Source organism: Lissotriton helveticus, chromosome 6 (assembly GCF_964261635.1).
Source record: "Lissotriton helveticus chromosome 6, aLisHel1.1, whole genome shotgun sequence".
Lineage (NCBI taxonomy): Eukaryota > Metazoa > Chordata > Amphibia > Caudata > Salamandridae > Lissotriton > Lissotriton helveticus.
The window spans coordinates 1,835,273,455-1,835,291,475 of NC_136067.1; the positions used below are offsets into that span (position 1 = coordinate 1,835,273,455).

Sequence of the window (18,021 nt, forward strand, 5' to 3'; positions counted from 1 at the left end):
GGCTGGAGGAGAGCAGCTGACCACTAGTCTCTCTTCTTCTCTCACAGCTGGACTCACAGAACAAGGTAAATTGAGCTTGCTATTCTGCATTTTGTACTGTTATTCTGTTGAAGCACCTGTATTCAACACACAAAAATAAAATGTCCCACGGGGAGCACAGTAGAGGGAGAAGGATATCATGAACAACTTGAAGCTTTGCCTTTTGTTGAGTTCAAGGCCCTCCAGCCAATCAAAAATGCTAATTCACAGAACATTACATTTGCACATCTGCATATAAACTATAAACTAAACACAGACGCACAAGGATTTTGTAGCAATACTGCAGGTAATTGACAGTTTATAAAAAAAATGTGGTTACATAATATTTTATTTTTTTAATGTTTTTTTTCTTTACAAATAGCATCAGCAGTTGCCACTTTTTTTTTTAAATAAAAGTAAGAATACTGGAATTTCTTAAAAAACACAGATACTTTGCTGGTGCCACTGTTGCTGTACTGTACAATCTGCTAAAACCGAGAGTATGCAGCTCTTTGCTGCTGTGATGGCTGCTGTACTTGCTGCTGTTGTAGACGGACTTGTTGGGAGTATGGATCCTCCAGGGATTTTACAAATATGGTTGTTTTTGGACCAGTTTTCCACACAATTCCGTTAGAGTCTATGACAGAGGACTCGACAGTTATGTTGTGTGTGCCAAAGACAGAAAAGTTCAACAGGAACTGAGTGCTGAAGTAGTCATTGTGAGGTTCGACTTTTTGTTCAATTTCATTTGTTATGCTGTCTAGAGGTATCTGAAAATAAAGAAAACATTAGCACAGATATCAGAACAACCTTCTGGAATAACTTTTTCTTTATTAGGAACAATCAACCCCACAAAAAAAAAGAAAAGTTACTTACCTGACAATGATATTCGTAGTAGCAACTACATCTTCCAGCAGATTTATAAATCCTGAATGAATCTCCCCAGGATGGATAGACAAACTTTCTCTCAGCAATTGTTCTAGAGCATTGCACAACTCCACCCTCCCAGGATGTGAGGACCTTTGACAATATATGCTCCCAGAAATCAGTTCCTTAAGGTATTTCCATGACCAACTGAGGTGTGCAGAGAAGAACTGAATAGCCAGCAGATAAGGAAACAGTAGAACAACAGTGAAGTACCTTGAGATTGGTTTAATACTGTTGCCGCTATCTCAGAAAGGCATAACGAAGAGTAGTGAGTAATCTGTGGAAAGATAAACTATCCACCATAACCAGTCCCACTGAATTAAGTAGCATTTTCTTCTGATGGACACTTCTGCAGATTGCTCACCTTATGAATGAGGCCCAAAGCACCGGGTTGTGGGACAGAACAAAGGAACTCATGTAAGATGGCTGCAGTGAAGTATTCATCACTTTGTACCCCAAGTTGCCAGACAGTAATGTTTAGCGAAGGTATGTAGAGAATGAAGAAAAGACCAAGTGGCCACCCGGCAAAGAGGAGTCACCAGTGACAGCAGTGGACGCAGCCATGCCCCTAGCAGACTGAAAATGAATGCCCACTGGAGGGTCCTTCTGTTAAAAACCCCTAAGTCCCGGCTTGCATTCAGCGAGGAAGCAGGCTGCTGAGTCCTCAACTGTGACCAGGCCGCGGAATCCTCCCCTGTGGGTTGGGTGCAGATGCTGCACTCCAATAACTGTGTTCAGCTTGAGAGCCTGGCATCTAGGCTCACATACAGCCGGCGTTCACTTTTTTTTTCTTTTTAAGTTTATTTATTGACTTTTGCAAGATATACAATAGAACTATCCGGCCAGCGATGGGTCCCATAGTTCTTTGGTCGACAATAAACATACAAGTTTAAAGTACGATGCCACTGTTTCAGTTTGTACGCAATGAGACAACTTACTACCAAACCACACATTATGATACATAAATATCAGCACTGCACAGCCAGCTGGCAGTAAGGACCCTCAACATGTACTAAACATATCAACAAAATACAGAACATAAACACAGCTATCAAGTAAATAAGGCACAGTTTAAATTTTGTAACAAAGTACCAATATGAATATCTTATAGGGCGGTGGTTAATTGAGAATAATGAATAAACAAGGAGAATCCAACCCGTAGGTGGAGTGAAGTGTTCAACATGTGTTGAAGCACTTAGTGTTGTGTTAAATACCCCTCACACACCAACAGGCCCCTTGGTGTCATGCTTCATCATCGGGGTCTTCGCACCCCTCTATCGGGATGCGGCGTGCTGCGACCTACGACTACGCGGGAGCACTTATAGTTAATGACTATGTGTGGTGCATGTGTGTGTGGTGTATTTATAAGTGAGTGGTGGGACGTGGTGAAGGATTAAAAAGTACCTGGCACATGAGTATAATTGGAATTTCCATGGAGTGGAAAATAGAATTTCCTCGATGATTTGGAGTGTCTCGTCGTGGGGCAGGCTCGTGTAGAGGCTTTCCACGTCAAAGCTGATTAAGAGTTGGGTCAGAGGGTCGAACGTCGCATCCTGCAGTAATTGTAAGACGGACTTCGTGTCTCGTAAGTAAGTGTTGGTTGATTGTACTAACGGTCGTAGGAAGGCGTCTGCGAATTTTGACAGAGGTTCCAATATGGAGCCGATGCCGGAAACTATTGGTCTCCCCGGTGGGTTGGTGATGTTTTTGTGAATTTTAGGGATGCAGTAGAAGTAGGGGATGCGAGGTTTTTTCTGCTCCAAGAACTCCCCTTCCTTCTTACTCAGCCAATCATGCGCCAAACCTTCCTCAATCATGGTGCCGATTTTAATTCGTAGGTTCTCAGTTGGATCTTGCTGGAGAATCATGTAATTGCGTCTGTCAGACAGTAGTCTCATGCATTCATTGTCATATGCCTCTGTAGTCTGTACAACAATGGCTCCGCCCTTGTCTGCTGGTTTTATTATGATATTCCTGTCCACTGACAAGTCCCTGATGGCCTGATGTTCCTCTTTGGTCGTGTTATGGAACGTTCTTATGGATGATGAATCCAATTTGTTAACTTCCGTCATGAGAGCTTGTTCAAAAGTTAGTAACTCAATTGGGAGCATTGAGTCAGGAGGAGTGAAGGTAGACTTTGGTCTAAGGCCAGTATCAGTGGTCGTTACAGTAGATGGTTTGTCCATGAAGTAGGCCTGTAGTTTTAATTTCCGGGTGAATTCCTGCATCTCTATATTCAATTTGAAAATGCCAGGTTTTTGCGTGGGCACAAAACCTAGGCCTTTATTCAGCACTGTTCTCTGTATTTCCGTCAACGGTTGCAGAGTGAGATTAACTACTAGGTTCCTCTCTTGTTCCTGGTTGATGGTTGGTTGGGGAGGGAGCCTGTCATGCTCCTGGTTGTTCGGGTAACCATTAATTGTTATTACCTTTTTGTCTCTCTACAGGTCATTGAGCTTGTAGGAGACCGCTGTAGGCACATTTAGCTTTATATTTCACTTTTTTATAAATAATTCTTGATATTATCTAGAAATACGTGAGTAAGGTGGGAAGTTGTGCCCCCGTCCTGAAGAAGGAGCTTGACTCCGAAACATGTCGACGCACACCAGAGGTCCTGTTCATTAATATTACAGATTTGACCTCACACTGCACCCTTTTTAACAGTACCAGCCAGAGTTAGAATAAAAAAATTTCCAATTATACTCATGTGCCAGGTACTTTTTAATCCTTCACCACGTCCCACCACTCACTTATAAATACACCCCACACACATGCACCACACATAGTCATTAACTATAAGTGCTCCCGCGTAGTCGTAGGTCGCAGCACGCCGCATCCCGATAGAGGGGTGCGAAGACCCCGATGATGAAGCATGACACCAAGGGGCCTGTTGGTGTGTGAGGGGTATTTAACACAACACTAAGTGCTTCAACACACGTTGAACACTTCACTCCACCTACGGGTTGGATTCTCCTTGTTTATTTAGTATTCCTGTGGAGCAAGAATCCATTCCCCTTTGCTCTACCTCCCCCTCTGTTTTTTATAATTAAGAATAATGTGCAGCTACATGAGGAACGGGGTGCGGGGAGAAGTGGGGTGGGATGGTGTTATGTAATGACCAGTCTACCAACGTGGTATTCTGCGCATCAGTATTGAAAGGCCTCCCAACTATTAATAATCTTTGCTGTTTGAAGAGGAGCAGGAAAACCATGGGAGAAATCAACAGGTAATAATAGGGTGAGCATGACTGCACAAGAGTGGAAACTATAGTATCGAGTGGCAGTTGAACGGACATGGGGGTTTAGTGTCATCCCTCAGGTTTCCAAGCAGTTCCAACAATATTTTGTCCCAACAGCTCACTATGGGGTACCAGCAGAACACTGGGGCCACCTCCCTGCATAAAGCTGCGCCTCTGCCCACTTTAGCAAGGCACTCAGCCTTTGCTGCAGCCTAGGAGACCGGCTACTCTCCCAGTTTCTGGCACGTTTTTCACTCCCTGAAACCTTTTTTCCCAGTACTAATTCTTGTTTTTTGTAGGGAATTGTTTCTTTGTATGTCACTCATTGTGTAGATCAGCACCAGGTCTGTGGTTCTACAGGTATGGGTTCTTGTCTCCAACTACTCTGCCTATTGGTCTTTGTCTGGCCTGACCTATTGGATTCTCTTGTTTAAGGCTGGTGGTCATCCAGCGAGTTTTTTTTTATGTCAAGTGCTTTCTCCTCTGTCAGTAGCCTTTCTTTCTGCGGACGCATTCTTCCGTTGGTGTACACTATCATCGCCGAGAAGTGTGGCTTCTGAAAGGGTTTGTCCTTTGGTTGGGGTCAACACATACCAACATAAGAACTGGACTTGGCGCTGCACATCTGGCAGACCTGACACCTTTTTAGTCAAAGCATATGAATCCAGTTACACTCTATCTTCTTGCACTTTCCGCAGGACCTTTGAAAGCCGAAGAATCTATTGGACAGGAAAAAACAGACCCTTCGATGAGAAAAATCAGAAGGCATCTTGGCAGAATCATGTGGCAGAAGGTGCAGGGAACAGAACAGAGGGTACCTCTTCTTCAAAGCCTTGGCAAAGAAATCTATGCACAGACTGACCCTCTAAAAAAAGGCAACTCTAGTTCTCACCAGATGAACGGCAACCTGGACAATGCCTCTTTGTAGAGCCCACTGCTACAATTGTGAGGCTTCCCAGCACAGAGTGTACGGACCTACTCAATCATGCTGACTAATGTAATGGATGATGGTAGTATTGTCCGAAAGTACCTATAACAGCACATATTTAGAGAGGAGAAAGGTAGAAATGATAAACTTGGCTCCAGTACACTGATGTGCATGCATTAATGCATTATTACGGTGCACGCCAATAACACGCCAACTGGAGTTCACTGACTGCTGGGAGGTCATCACATCCTGAGGAGGTGGAGCTGCCTTGGAATTTGACAGTTTTGAAAGTAGGCAGTCACTGTTGCAAGTATACTATTTCAACAGTATATTTAAGACCTGATTCCTTTTGAGCACTGCTACTTGTAAACATTTTCCCAGGGGCTAATGTGTTTGGGGTGTGATCTGACTGAGGGCCACACTGATGTCAGCAGGGTGGTAGTTGGGGGCAGCGTGGGTGCAAGGGAAACAAAGCATGCACATCTAGTAGCCGAATTGGATTTCACAATGTGGACCAAGTAAACCTGGGACCAATCCGGTCTTCCCGCACTTGACCAACAGTGGGATCCTTGGCAATTGTTTGGTTAAACGTTCCCTCCTTTTCTTCATTATCACATATAAGAGGCATCAGAAATACATGACTTCAGGATGTGCACTGTACAAAACCTTTTCCTGGGTTTGATGAACAAGTTTATGCATTATCTGGTAGAGACTCTATCTAGCTGCAGATTCCTTACAGCCCCATCCATGCCTCCCCACTTTACAGACTAATTTTGTAGGGCTAGGGTTACTCCCCTTTTCAGGGCCATAGTTTTGCATACCTCTACGTCAGTTATTTTGTAGTTCTGCATTTCTGGCATGGAAAAAACGAAAAGTATTGACGTCCACACCCCTGGGTGGTGCTCATATAGGTACAGCGACATAATAAACTATGCCGACGACGTCACACAGAGCTGAACGGAGCCACCGGATGGCAAGTGCAAGGGGTATTGCTCAGCAAAAGTTTCCAGATCCAGCCTGACGCCTGGGTAATTCAAAAGTAAGGAATCTGCAGCTAGAAGTCTCTATCAGATGTATTAAACTATAGTGTTGTTAATGTAGAATGGGAACCCCGGCCACTCAAAGGGTGCACATAACTGACTTGCCTCTTACTTCACTACAGGCATTGTTGTCAGGGTGGGGAAAAAGCATGAATGTTTCTAAATTAATGTTGGAAAACTATCACATAAAAAAAAATACTTCTCAATGCACTGACTTCATCTAATTTAGTAATGTGAAACAGTTCTGCATGTTAATGAAATACACTTTTTGAATTTGAAGAAACTATCATATTTTAACACGTTTGCTGCAAGATGTCTTTAAAAATGAAGGGGTTCCTAAAGTTAAGAAGTGCAAGACACTGTAGTTGATACCTTTAACTGCAATTAACCATTAAATAAATGCTTGACTGTTTATTTAACATAATTTTGTTGTTAGTGCGGAGTCAAGTAAACACCAGCCAAGTGCTGCTATTGACCAGGGGGCCTCATGCAGTCCCCGGGCCGTACTTTGAGTATCACTGAATTAGAGCATAAAGCTATTGCACTGTGTATGATGAAGTTGAATTAAGTGCATGCACAGTGGTTTGCGCACAGTAGTAGGATGACGGATTTCTTTATGAGTCATCATGCATTCAGAAAGTAATTTTAGATATCCAAATTTTCAGACTTTAGAAGTCAAAACAATTTGGAGAATTGAAACGGCACGATTTAACTAGAACAGCACACCAAACAAACATTAGCAAAGCCAATAGGTCGCGCCTATGGGTGAGATGAACAAGTTACTTACCTTCGGTAACGCTTTTTCTGGTAGATACAGTATCTGCCTGTGGATTCCTCACCTTGTGAATGTCCCCCTTGCGTCAGCAACATTCGGAAATTCTTTTGTAGCTTCGCGCCGACGTGGACGTGGACGATGTCATAGAGGCACGGCATCGCACGCGACTCCCCTGACGGCACCGACACTACAAAAGGCCCACGCCGGCGTGATGACATCAGTTCCGCCCTTTTTTCCGTGCCTTCGAGGCACACAGGCGGACCAATGACAGTAGACATATACACAGTATACGCAGTACAAATATCAAGGTAACACACACAGTGTGAAGCAAATGCAATAAAACATTTGAAATAAACAACTCCTTGACAATAGAATAAATACATTACAGTGACTCTGGTATAGAAGAGTGGACAACGGGGAGCCGGGTGGGTCAGTGAGGAATCCACAGGTAGATACTGTATCTACCAGAAAAAGCGTTACCGAAGGTAAGTAACTTGTTCTTCTGATAGATACATCTGCCAGTGGATTCCTCACCTTGTGAATAGAGTCCCACAGCAGTCCCCACTCCCGGAGGAGGGAGTCCACTCTGGTATACCAGGAAATCTTGGAGGACAGAGCGCGCAAAGTGGCCGTCCCTCCTCACCTCAGTGTCCAAGCAATAATGCTTTGCGAAAGTGTGGAGGGAGGCCCAAGTCGCCGCTCTACAAATGTCCTCAACCGGCACACCTCTTGAAAGTGCAGAAGTCGAAGACTTAGCTCTAGTAGAGTGAGCTCTTATACCCTCTGGAGGATCCTTACCGGCCAAAGAGTAGCAGATCTTTATACAGAGGATGATCCATCTTGAAAGAGTTCTTTTATGTACCGCTCTTCTTTTCTTGCAGCCAGCAAACCCAACGAAGAGCTGGTCATCCAATCGAAAGTCTTTAGTTCTATCAATATAAAAACTCACCACCCTCTTGGGGTCCCTATGGTGTAGCCTCTCCTCCTCCTTGGAAGGGTGAGGGGGAGGATAAAAGGTAGGAAGGGTAATAGATTGACCTAGGTGGAAGGGAGACACCACCTTAGGGAGAAAAGCAGCCCTGGTCCTAAGAACCATTCGATCAGCATGAATGGTCAAGAACGGGGGCTAGGAACTAAGAGCTTGAAGCTCTCTTATCCTCCTTGCCGAGGTGATCGCAACCAGGAAGACTGTCTTAAAAGACAAAAGTCTCATGGGACACTTGTGCAAGGGTTCGAAGGGAGAACCCATCAAGAAGGTTAATACAAGATTTAAATCCCACTGAGGAACAATAAAAGGAGTAGGAGGGAACTTATTTGTGAGTCTCTGGCTGGCTAGTTGGGACTCGAGGGAAAAAGAGGCCCACAAAATCTTATTGAGGGGCTATAAGGCGGAGGTAATAAGAGCTAAGCAACAATACTTTACTGCTTGTACCACCTTACTTTCCTCCCCGAAAGAGCTCTTTAAGATTGTCGATTCCCTAACCTCCCTTCAGATTCCTGATCCTGTTATCGGCTCTCAGCTGCTGTGTAATAACATCGCCTCTTTCTTTCAGGCAAAGATTGCTGATCTGTATTCGGCCTTAGAGCTTCAGAAGGCTTTAATCGCTGATCCCTCTGGTTCCTCTGAGTTTCTCTTAACTTTGGCGGAGGTTACTCCTTCGGGGCGCCTGGCATCCTTCCCTCCCCTTGTACTTCAGGAACTAGAGAACCTTCTAACTAGGACCAGATCAGGCTCCCCCCTAGATCCCTGTCCTCTTAAGCTCCTCAAGCAGTGTAAGGAGACCCTTTTGCTTCCCCTTTTAGATATCATGAATGGGGCAATGAGGCTTGGTACTTTTCCTCAGCAATGGAAGAGGGCAGTGGTAAAGCCACTACTTAAGAAGCCAACACTGGACCCTGGGGTACTTAAAAACTTTCGTCCCATTTCGCTGCTCCCTGCCGCTGCGAAGATGCTGGAAACATCTCAATAAGCATCTCGCGGCCTTTCTGGAGAACTCTGGTCATTTAGATAATTCGCAGCACGGATTCAGGAGGGATCATAGCACCGAGTCGGCCCTTACCATAGTGCTGGATAACATCCGCACCCGAGTTGATAAGGGCCAGACCACCCTCCTCATCCTGTTAGATCTTACGGCTGCGTTTGATACCCTTTCTCCCACTGTGTTAACATCTCGCCTGAGGGAGATTGGGGTGGAGGGGTCCGCTCTTAAGTTTGCTGACTTCCTTCCTAGACCAGAGGGAACAGAGAGTGATGCTGGGGGAGTTTCTATCTCCATCCCTGTTCGTGCAATGTGGGGTCCCTCAGGGGTCGGCATTAAGTCCGACCCTTTTCAACATCTATGTGACCCCACTTGCCAGACTGATAAGATCTTTCGGGATGGAGGTAGTCTCCTACGCCGACGATACCCAGATCCTGGTCTCCCTCTCCTAGTCTATCAGTGAGGCCGCCTCCAATTTTAGATCCTGTATGGAGGCAGTCGCTCAATGGATGACTTACAATTCATTGAAACTCAATGGTGAGAAGATGGAGATCCTGGTGTTTGGAGGAAAGGAGGATATCTGGTTGGCAAATTGGTGGCCTGCCTCACTGGGAGCTTGTCCGGTACCCGCTGCTCTGGCTAAAAACTTAGGAGTTTTGATCGACCCTACCCTCAATATGCGTCAGCAGGTGAATAGAACAGTCTCCACCTGTTGGGGCATAATCCACATCTTGAGGAAGATTAAACACTACTTATCCCAGCAGGCCAGAAAGCAAGTCGTGGTTGCACTCATAGGCTCCCGACTTGACTATTGTAATGCGCTCTATGCAGCGCCTACAAATGGTCCAAAACGCGGCGGCCAAGTTTGTGTTGGATCTACCCAAACGAGCGTCAGCCACTTCCGCAAGGAAATCGTTACATTGGCTCCCCATTGAGGATAGGATTTCTTTTAAAATCTTGTGCCTGACCTTTGGCGCTTTAGCGAGAAATAGGTCAGTAGGTATTGGGGCTCTTTTGGCCCCCTACAGCCCTTCTAGAAATCTGCGCTCTGCCAACAAATCTCTGCTATCAGTACCACGCATTCGCAGAGTTAAATGGGGTGGCAGAGCTTTCTCCACCATAGCACCAAAAATGTGGAATGCTCTTCCTGTGGAAACTAAGGCCCTTCCCACTCTGCAGTCCTTTAGAAAAGCCCTGAAGACACGACTATTTGCCAAAGCATACCTGTAGTTCTGCTTCTGCCTTTTGTGATTCATTTTGATAGGCGCCTTGATGCCTTCGGGTTTTAGCTGCGCAATATAAATTTTCTTTCATTTTATTCATTCAGGCCCTTCAGAAATCTCAAAACCACAGGAGGTTTGAAAAGAGACGGCTGGTCCGGCAAACAGAGAAAAGCCGACAAAGCCGAAAGATAGCCCTTCACCATAGCAACAGCAAATCCTTGCTGCGCCAAAGAAAGAGCAAACTGTAGTATATCAGATAAATGGGCTTTCAAAGGGTCAACAGACCTCTCCTCACACCAAGAGACAAATTTCGCCCATCTGTAAGAATAAATGGACTTAGTGGAGTCACGCCTAGCTGATAATATGACATCCCAACATCGTGTGGGAGAGAAAAAGAGTTCAGGTTGCCCCGTTCAATCTCCAAGCATGAAGGTGTATTGTCTGGAGGATGGGGTGTAGAACCTGCCCCTCCATTTGAGAGGAGATCTGCACTGAACGGGAGACTGAGCGGCGGGCGAGAGGAGAGGTGGAGAAGATCCGTGTACCACACCCTTCTTGGCCAATCCGGGGCGACCAATATAACTTGGGCCCGGTCTTGGCGAATCTTCCTCAGAACCCGAGGAATCAAAGGTATCGGAGGAAACGCCTAAAGGAGTTGCGAGTCCCAACTTAACTGAAACGCGTCCCCTAAGGCTCCCTGCATCGGAAACTGGAGGCTGCAGAATGACGGGCAGTGAGCATTCTCGCGAGTGGCGAATAGGTCCACCTGAGGAGTCCCCCACGTCCGAAAGACGTGACGAACCACCTCCGGGTGAAGCCTCCACTCGTGGTCGGCCGAGAACTGCCGACTGAGACGGTCTGCTCGCACGTTCAGAACTCCGGCCAGATGATTTGCCATCAGACAAATCTGGTGGTCCTGAACCCAGGACCAGAGGCGCAGAGCCTCCCTGCAGAGACACTGCGACCCCACTCCTCCCTGCTTGTTGATATACCACATCGCGGCCGTGTTGTCCGTCAGGACTTGCACCGACAGACCGCAAAGGGAGGAAGGCCTTGAGCGCCAAACGTATCGCCCGCAACTCTAGAAGGTTGATGTGAAGCAACCTTTCCTCCGGAGACCAAAGGCCCTTGATCTCCAGATCTCCCAGATGAGCACCCCACCCTAGAGTGGATGCGTCCGTTATCACTGTGGCAACCGATGGAGGCAGTTGAAAAGGCTTTCCTTGTGACAGATTGCCTTCCACGCCCCACCAAGACAGATCCGCTGCAGCTTCTCTGGAGATCCTCACAGACTCCCTGAGATCTCCGTTGTGTTGATACCACTGCCTGCGGAGGCACCACTGGAGCGCCCTCATGTGCCAGCGTGCATGGTTGACCAACAGAATGCAGGAGGCCATCAGACCGAGCAGGCATAGGACCTTCAGGACTGGAACGACCGCTCCATTGTAGAACAAAGGAATCATTTCCTGTATGTCGCGAATCCTTTGAGGTGGAGGGAATGCACGACATACAGTTGTGTCCAGTACAGCACCTATGAACAGGATGCGCTGGGAGGGCACCAGGTGAGACTTGGGTACATTTATCGAAAAACCCAACCGGTACAACAACTGAGTTGTCTCCTGCAGATGCTGGAGCACTTTCTCTGACGACTCTGCTTTGATCAGCCAGTCGTTCAAATAGGGGAACACTGGAACCCCCGATCTTTTGAGATGTGCAGCTACCACCGCCATCACCTTGGTGAAGACTCGAGGCGCAGTAGTAATTCCAAAAGGAAGGACCGCAAACTGATAGTGTTGCGATCCTCCGTAAAACGGAGATACTTCCTGTGCGACTTCAGGATTGGGATGTGGAAATACGCATCCTGCAAGTCGAGCGACACCATCCAGTCTTCTTCCAGCAGCGCTTGAAGAACCTGCGCAAGGGTGAGCATCTTGAATTTCTCTTGTTTCAGATAGAGATTCAAGATCCTGAGATCCAGGATTGGACGAAGCCTGCCATCCTTTTTGGGTATCAGAAAATACCGGAGTAGCATCCCTGACCCCTTTCCTGCTCTGGGACCACCTCTATTGCACCCTTTCTTAACAGTGTCTGCACTTCCTCCTGTAGAAGTAACCGATGTTCCTCCGTGCAAAAACCTTGGCAAGGAGGGTAATTGGGAGGAAACTCCCGAAAGGGAAGAGCATACCCATTTTCTACGAGATTGAGAACCCAAAGATCTGATGTAACCGATTCCCAATCCCGTAGAAAGTGGGTAAGCCGACCCCCCACCGGACCCGCATGATCCTGAATGGCGGATCTAGGGCTGCTTCTCTGTGGCTGGGGGGGTTGGAGGAGGTGGAGGAGGAAGAAGTTTGACGACCTCGAGGCCGAGCCCTTTGTTTTCCCCTATATGACCTGTACAAGGGATTCTTCTGCTGCTGCTGCTGTTGACCTTGTCGATAGTTACGAAAGGAAGAGCGTCCAAAACCTCTGAACCTCCTGGTTGTAGAGCCTCTGATTTGAAGCCCTAAAGATTTGGCAGTAGCCCTACTGTCCTTAAATCTTTCTAAGGCCGTATCAGCCTTCTTGCCAAAGAGACCAGATCCATCAAACGGCAGATCCAGCAAAACAGCTTGAACATCTGCCGAAAAGTCTGAAGATTTCAGCCAAGCCGATCTCGTGGCAACCGCTGTGCCCATGATACGTGCCACAGAGTCGGCAGTGTCCAATCCACTTTGAATCACTTGACGTGCCGCTGCCTGTGCGTCTGATAACACCTCCTCAAAATCCTTCCTGCTGTCATCAGGGATCTTAGGAGCCAAAGAACTCATTGTATCCATAAGGGCATGTACATACCTCCCCATAAGGCAAGTGGCATTTGTTGACTTCAATGCCATACTCGCCGAGGAGAAGGTCTTTTCAGCCACCTGATCCTGTTTCTTGGCCTCTTTATCTCCAGGCACCTGAGGAAACGCACTCACAGTCTTTTTGGAACAGGCTGCTTGTATGACTAGACTCTCAGGAGAAGGATGAGACGTTAGAAAAGCAGGGTCTTCAGGCGCAACCCTGTACCCTCTCGCCACACTCTTGGAAACCGCCGGTGCTGAAAGTGGCTTTTTCCATACCTCCATAATATGCTCCGTTAAGGCCTCATTAAACGGAAGCAACGGTTCTACCACAGAACTGGGTGAATGTAAAACTTCTGTTAGCAGATTGGACTTAAACTCCACTTTAGGTAAAGTCAATTGCAGAAGCTCCGCTGCCTTTCTAATCACCACATGATAAGGCTGGACGTCCTTTGAAGGCGCATGAGAACCAGATGGTAACTCCCACTCTGGAGAAAAATCCAGGCCACTAGCATCAGCTAGATCCTCAAAACAGTCATCCTCCAGTTCACCTTCCTCCATATCAGGATGTGACTCCATATATCTGCGCTCCTTCAAAAGGCGCTGTGCCTCTCTCCTGGACCTTTCCTTAACATGCGACGCCGCCGGATCCACCAACGACTCCGACGGAGCCGGAACCGACGTCGGTATCGAATCCGATGGACCAGTGGGTTGTCCTCGAGGTCGAACTGGAGCGGGCGTCGACGACCTCGGTGGAGCCGGGTACTGCCATGGCGGCGTCTGAGCCGGCATGAACGGCAGAAATGGAGCCGGAGTGAGGGACTCCTAAATTGAAGGCCAGAGGACCCATGGGACCCGAAGGCGTTCCAGAGGGGTACCATGCCCTTGAAAAGACACCATACATAGCGTTTAAAAACGCTGATGGGTCCTGGCCCGGGGCTGGGAAAGGTGGCTGAAGACCCTCGGGCTCATCTTGTGGAGGGATCGGATTCGGCTCTTCAACAGGCGCAGAATCCACATCCACATGAACTTCTTCCTCATCTCGAGCCGGGGACAGCGCCGGAGACGGATTCGAAGCCGGAGTCGGCGACTGTGCTTGCGTCTCCGAAGACATCCACCGTGACCACCTTGGAAAGTACCTTCTTCGGTGACCTCGACCTCGAGCCCGACTCCTTACCGGAATGACGCCGGCACTCATGTTTCTTTTTCTTATGTCTCCTCCTCGACTTCAAAGCATGGTCTAAAGCGGACTTCGAAGAGGACTCCTCTCGAGATCTGGATCTTGACTTCGATCTCGATCGCGCCCTTCTCGAACGAGATCTCGAAGATTTTCTTCCCTTGTCACTCTTCAGCTTCGCCACCAGAAGTTTGGTCTCTCTTTCCCGCAGGGCCTTCGGGTTCATCTTCCGACAAGATGAACATCCATCCACATCATGGTCAGAGCTTAAACACCATATGCAGTCCTCGTGCGGGTCTGTGATGGACATAATTTTCCCGCACTCCCTGCAGGGCTTGAAGCCGGTCTTCTTTGTCGACATCGCGTTGAAACAAAGAAGCAGAAAAGCGAAGATAAAGGCAACAAAGTCTCTAAATAGCTACTGAGATTCCCCGAAACCGTTAGCGTCGACGACGCGGAAAAAAGGGAACTGATGTCATCACGCCGGCGTGGGCCTATTGTAGTGTCGGTGACGTCAGGGGAGTCGCGTGCGATGCCGTGCCTCTATGACGTCGTCCACGTCCACGTCAGCGCGAAGCTACAAAAGAATTTCCGAATGTTGCTGACGCAAGGGGGATATTCACAAGGTGAGGAATCAACCGGCAGATGTTATCTATCAGAAATTGGCTTTGGGAATCGGATGATGGTGGTGAACGGGCAGACATGTTGGTTCTATGCGGATAACAGGATGATGAAAATGTGCTAACAAGCAAGAGATGGGGATAAATACTTTAAAAAACATTTTAATAAGAGCGACCACCCGGCCAGCGTTGTGACTGCGTCATACTGTAAAAAGTACCTGAATCAAAGCGCGAGGGGCAATAATTAGAGCTAATTAATATGTACTTGGTCCCTGCTCCGCTGAAAGAAAAGTAAGTGAAGCATCGCAAGCCCTGCCCAATCAGAAGGCAGGTAAGAAGAGCAACAATGATGAAAATGAATTGTAAGTTATTTGTGGGTTTCAAGCCCATTACCGAACACTAGAGTTTTACAAGCTAGACCACCTGCGCTAGCACATGTTCTAGCAGGCTCGACCTGATAAAAACGGTCAGATGCAGGTTCCATATCCCACCAGAGGAAAAAAAGGGGATCTGACATCTAAGAGATCGCTCTCTTTTAAATCCCTAGAATTTAGACCCTCAGTCCAATGTATGTGGGACACATCAAAATGTAAAAAAAACTTCTAAGACAGACATCAGTCCTATACAATGCTAAACCCTTCCAAGTTTAGGATAGTACGCAAGGACAAAATGCACTTCTTTAAGATTCTGAACACAGCAAAGGAATGTCTGGAGAGGGAACATATTCTGGAGAATGGGAGAGCAAGTCCAAAACAGAACTACATTTCTCAGTGCAAGTGCTATCCCACTGAGAGTAGTTATTTAATGCAATGTTAGTTTACAAGTAGATTTACTACTTGAAGAGGAGACAGGCTAAACGTGGGCCGAATGGGAGAGTAGCATGTGAGAGGTCTGTGCAGAAAGCAGGGGCGCAGTTCAAGTTGAGGAAGCCACCCTCCACCATAAGAAAACATTCTCCAAAGAGACTAAAGGGTAATTGATGACCCTGGCAGCAGACCACCCTGGTTACGAGGGCAGCGCAAGCTCAGTCTCTGCTAACCCTGGGGAATAACATTCACCCTAGACCTTAAAACTGTCTGATCATTTCTGAGAAACGTGCTTGTGGCGACATGAGCGGGGGGCACTTTTGCTAGAAATTAATGCCAGGTAGGTCGTCATGTTGTGGTGGCCTGCTCAGTGCTCTTTATTTTGGTACTGAGACAATTAAAAAAAACAAGAGTTTGTTTCTGATAAACAAACTGGCCTTAAATTGCATAGAGTTTACTTGGTACCCGAGGGGGGCACCATGGACTTTGCCTGCCAGGGGACGCCATATCTCACTGGGCAGGGCAACTATGCACCAGAGACTGGCCATAAGTAGGGCAACCTTCCGTCTGCCAGACCCCGTTTGGGTGGCCAGGGGCAGACAAGGGCTACTCGGTCTCTGTTTCTGATGTCCTAGGCACATCCTAGGCCATCACTTGACAGTGTTATCAATGGCTAGCAGTCACAAGCTTCCCAGGGAGGTTAGTTTGGGGGTACAACAAGCTCAGCACACAACAAACACTGTAGTACAGTTCAGTGCTTGTCCTTACAAAAGAGAAGTACTTCAATATACTTTAAAAAGTAATACTACACACTACAATATGAAGGTACTCAGAGTCTCTGGTGCCACTCTGGTGTCACTGTACCATGGGCATGGATACCTGCAATGCTTACCTTCAACCTCACTCGCTTTCAGGCAATTGTGCACGCAGCCATTCAGTCTTCGGTTTATCACTCAGTTTTAGGTGGTGGATGGACCGGAGCACGCTTCAGTCTGTCCCATCCATCTGCTTTGAGAAGGCGTGAAGGCCCTAGGGGTTTCGCTTCTCGAATCCAATCCCTGGAGCAGATGGCGGTCAAATAGCGCAATAAAGAGTTTGCTGCATGCAAGAGCGCAGACTGTCTTCAGAGGGATGACCCTTTTCTGGGCACAAGGACAATGCGTCCCAAATTATAAGCTATGTCATCAGGAAAATGTTCTTGGTAGACATGGCCCAAAACCAGTTCTACAAAAGGGATGAAATATTAATAATTCGCTTGTGAACTACCACCTTTTTTGTGCAGGTAAAAGTGTCTGATAGGGGTAACACAATCACCTCAAAAATGTCATAAAAATGTTTTTGCATGTATTCAAGGAAAACCTGGACTCTGGCTAAATTCCAACATAAAGCAGTGGCAGAACAACCGGTTGCATTTATAATTTAGGCTATTCAATACTAAATTCATATTCTCTTTTATTAGACATAAAACTAGCTTACTCGAAAGTGGCGATTCAGACTGCAGGAATTTAGACTGGTAGAATACTGGCTTTCTAGTTTATACCTGCATAGTGGGGACCCCGGCCCCTCTGCCCCCCACCCTCCCTCAAAACATCATGGAGAGAAAAACTGTATGTCGGTGGGACAGAACCATTGAGACACAGAAGCTGTGGGAGGGAGAGAAGGGTCATGGGTAGCGATGAGTGTATGAGGAGCATAACCAGCGATGAGTAACACAAAGAGGGAAAGAGGAAGGGGAGAGAGGAGTGTCTGGGGGGGGGGGTGGCGGGGGGGGGGGCAAGCCAACAAATTAAGAGAGAGGTCGAGTTAGAGCTGAGGCAAGCGTCTGGCTCGGATCTTAGAGCCTGTGAACGAGCCAAGCCCTGAAAATATTTGATGTGTTAATAATACAACAAACATCACGTAAAATATGATAAAGTCTCTTCAAAATTCAAAAAGTGTATTTCTTTAACATGTGGAAACGTTGACATTATAGGGCATATTATAGCACTGCACTGAGAAATATTTCTAAAAAGTGATCGTTTTGTACAACTGGTTAAGATAGTCATCAGGTTGTAACTTTACACTCAGGGCTACAGAACCCAGAGTGACGGAACAATCAGGAGAGGCCTCGGAGGGCAAACTGGCACAGCTATCCCTGGAAAGGAATAGTTCTATAAAAAGCAGCAAAAATATTAAAACAGGAAATACGAGGATAAGTCAGTTGCAAGCCCATAACCAGGAGGGGATGCCACCAGAAACTGTGCAAAATACAAACATCAACAGTCATGTCTGGGAGGAGAGTAAAGTGAACCCAGGCGACCAGGACACAGTATGTACAGACCAAGCGATCACAAAGACGGACACTGTGCAAAATACAAACATCAACAGTCATGTCTGGGCGGGGAGTAAAGTGAACCCAGGCAACCAGGACACAGTATGTACAGACCAAGCGATCACAAAGACGGACCCTAGCCTCGACCAGGACA

General features: G+C 47.0%; 1 protein-coding gene across 2 annotated transcripts in view; it reads right to left on the minus strand.

Annotated features, from left to right (window-relative positions):
- Positions 1–348: 348 nt before the first annotated feature.
- The window catches only part of INTS7 (integrator complex subunit 7), a 303,638-nt gene continuing 285,965 nt past the window's right edge, over positions 349–18,021 (minus strand). For both annotated transcript variants that reach the window (XM_078649744.1, XM_078649742.1), the window contains exon 20: positions 349–788. In XM_078649744.1, coding sequence (XP_078505870.1) covers positions 507–788 — 282 coding nt within the window. In that variant the 3' untranslated portion in view covers positions 349–506. The remainder of the gene's footprint in view (positions 789–18,021) is intronic.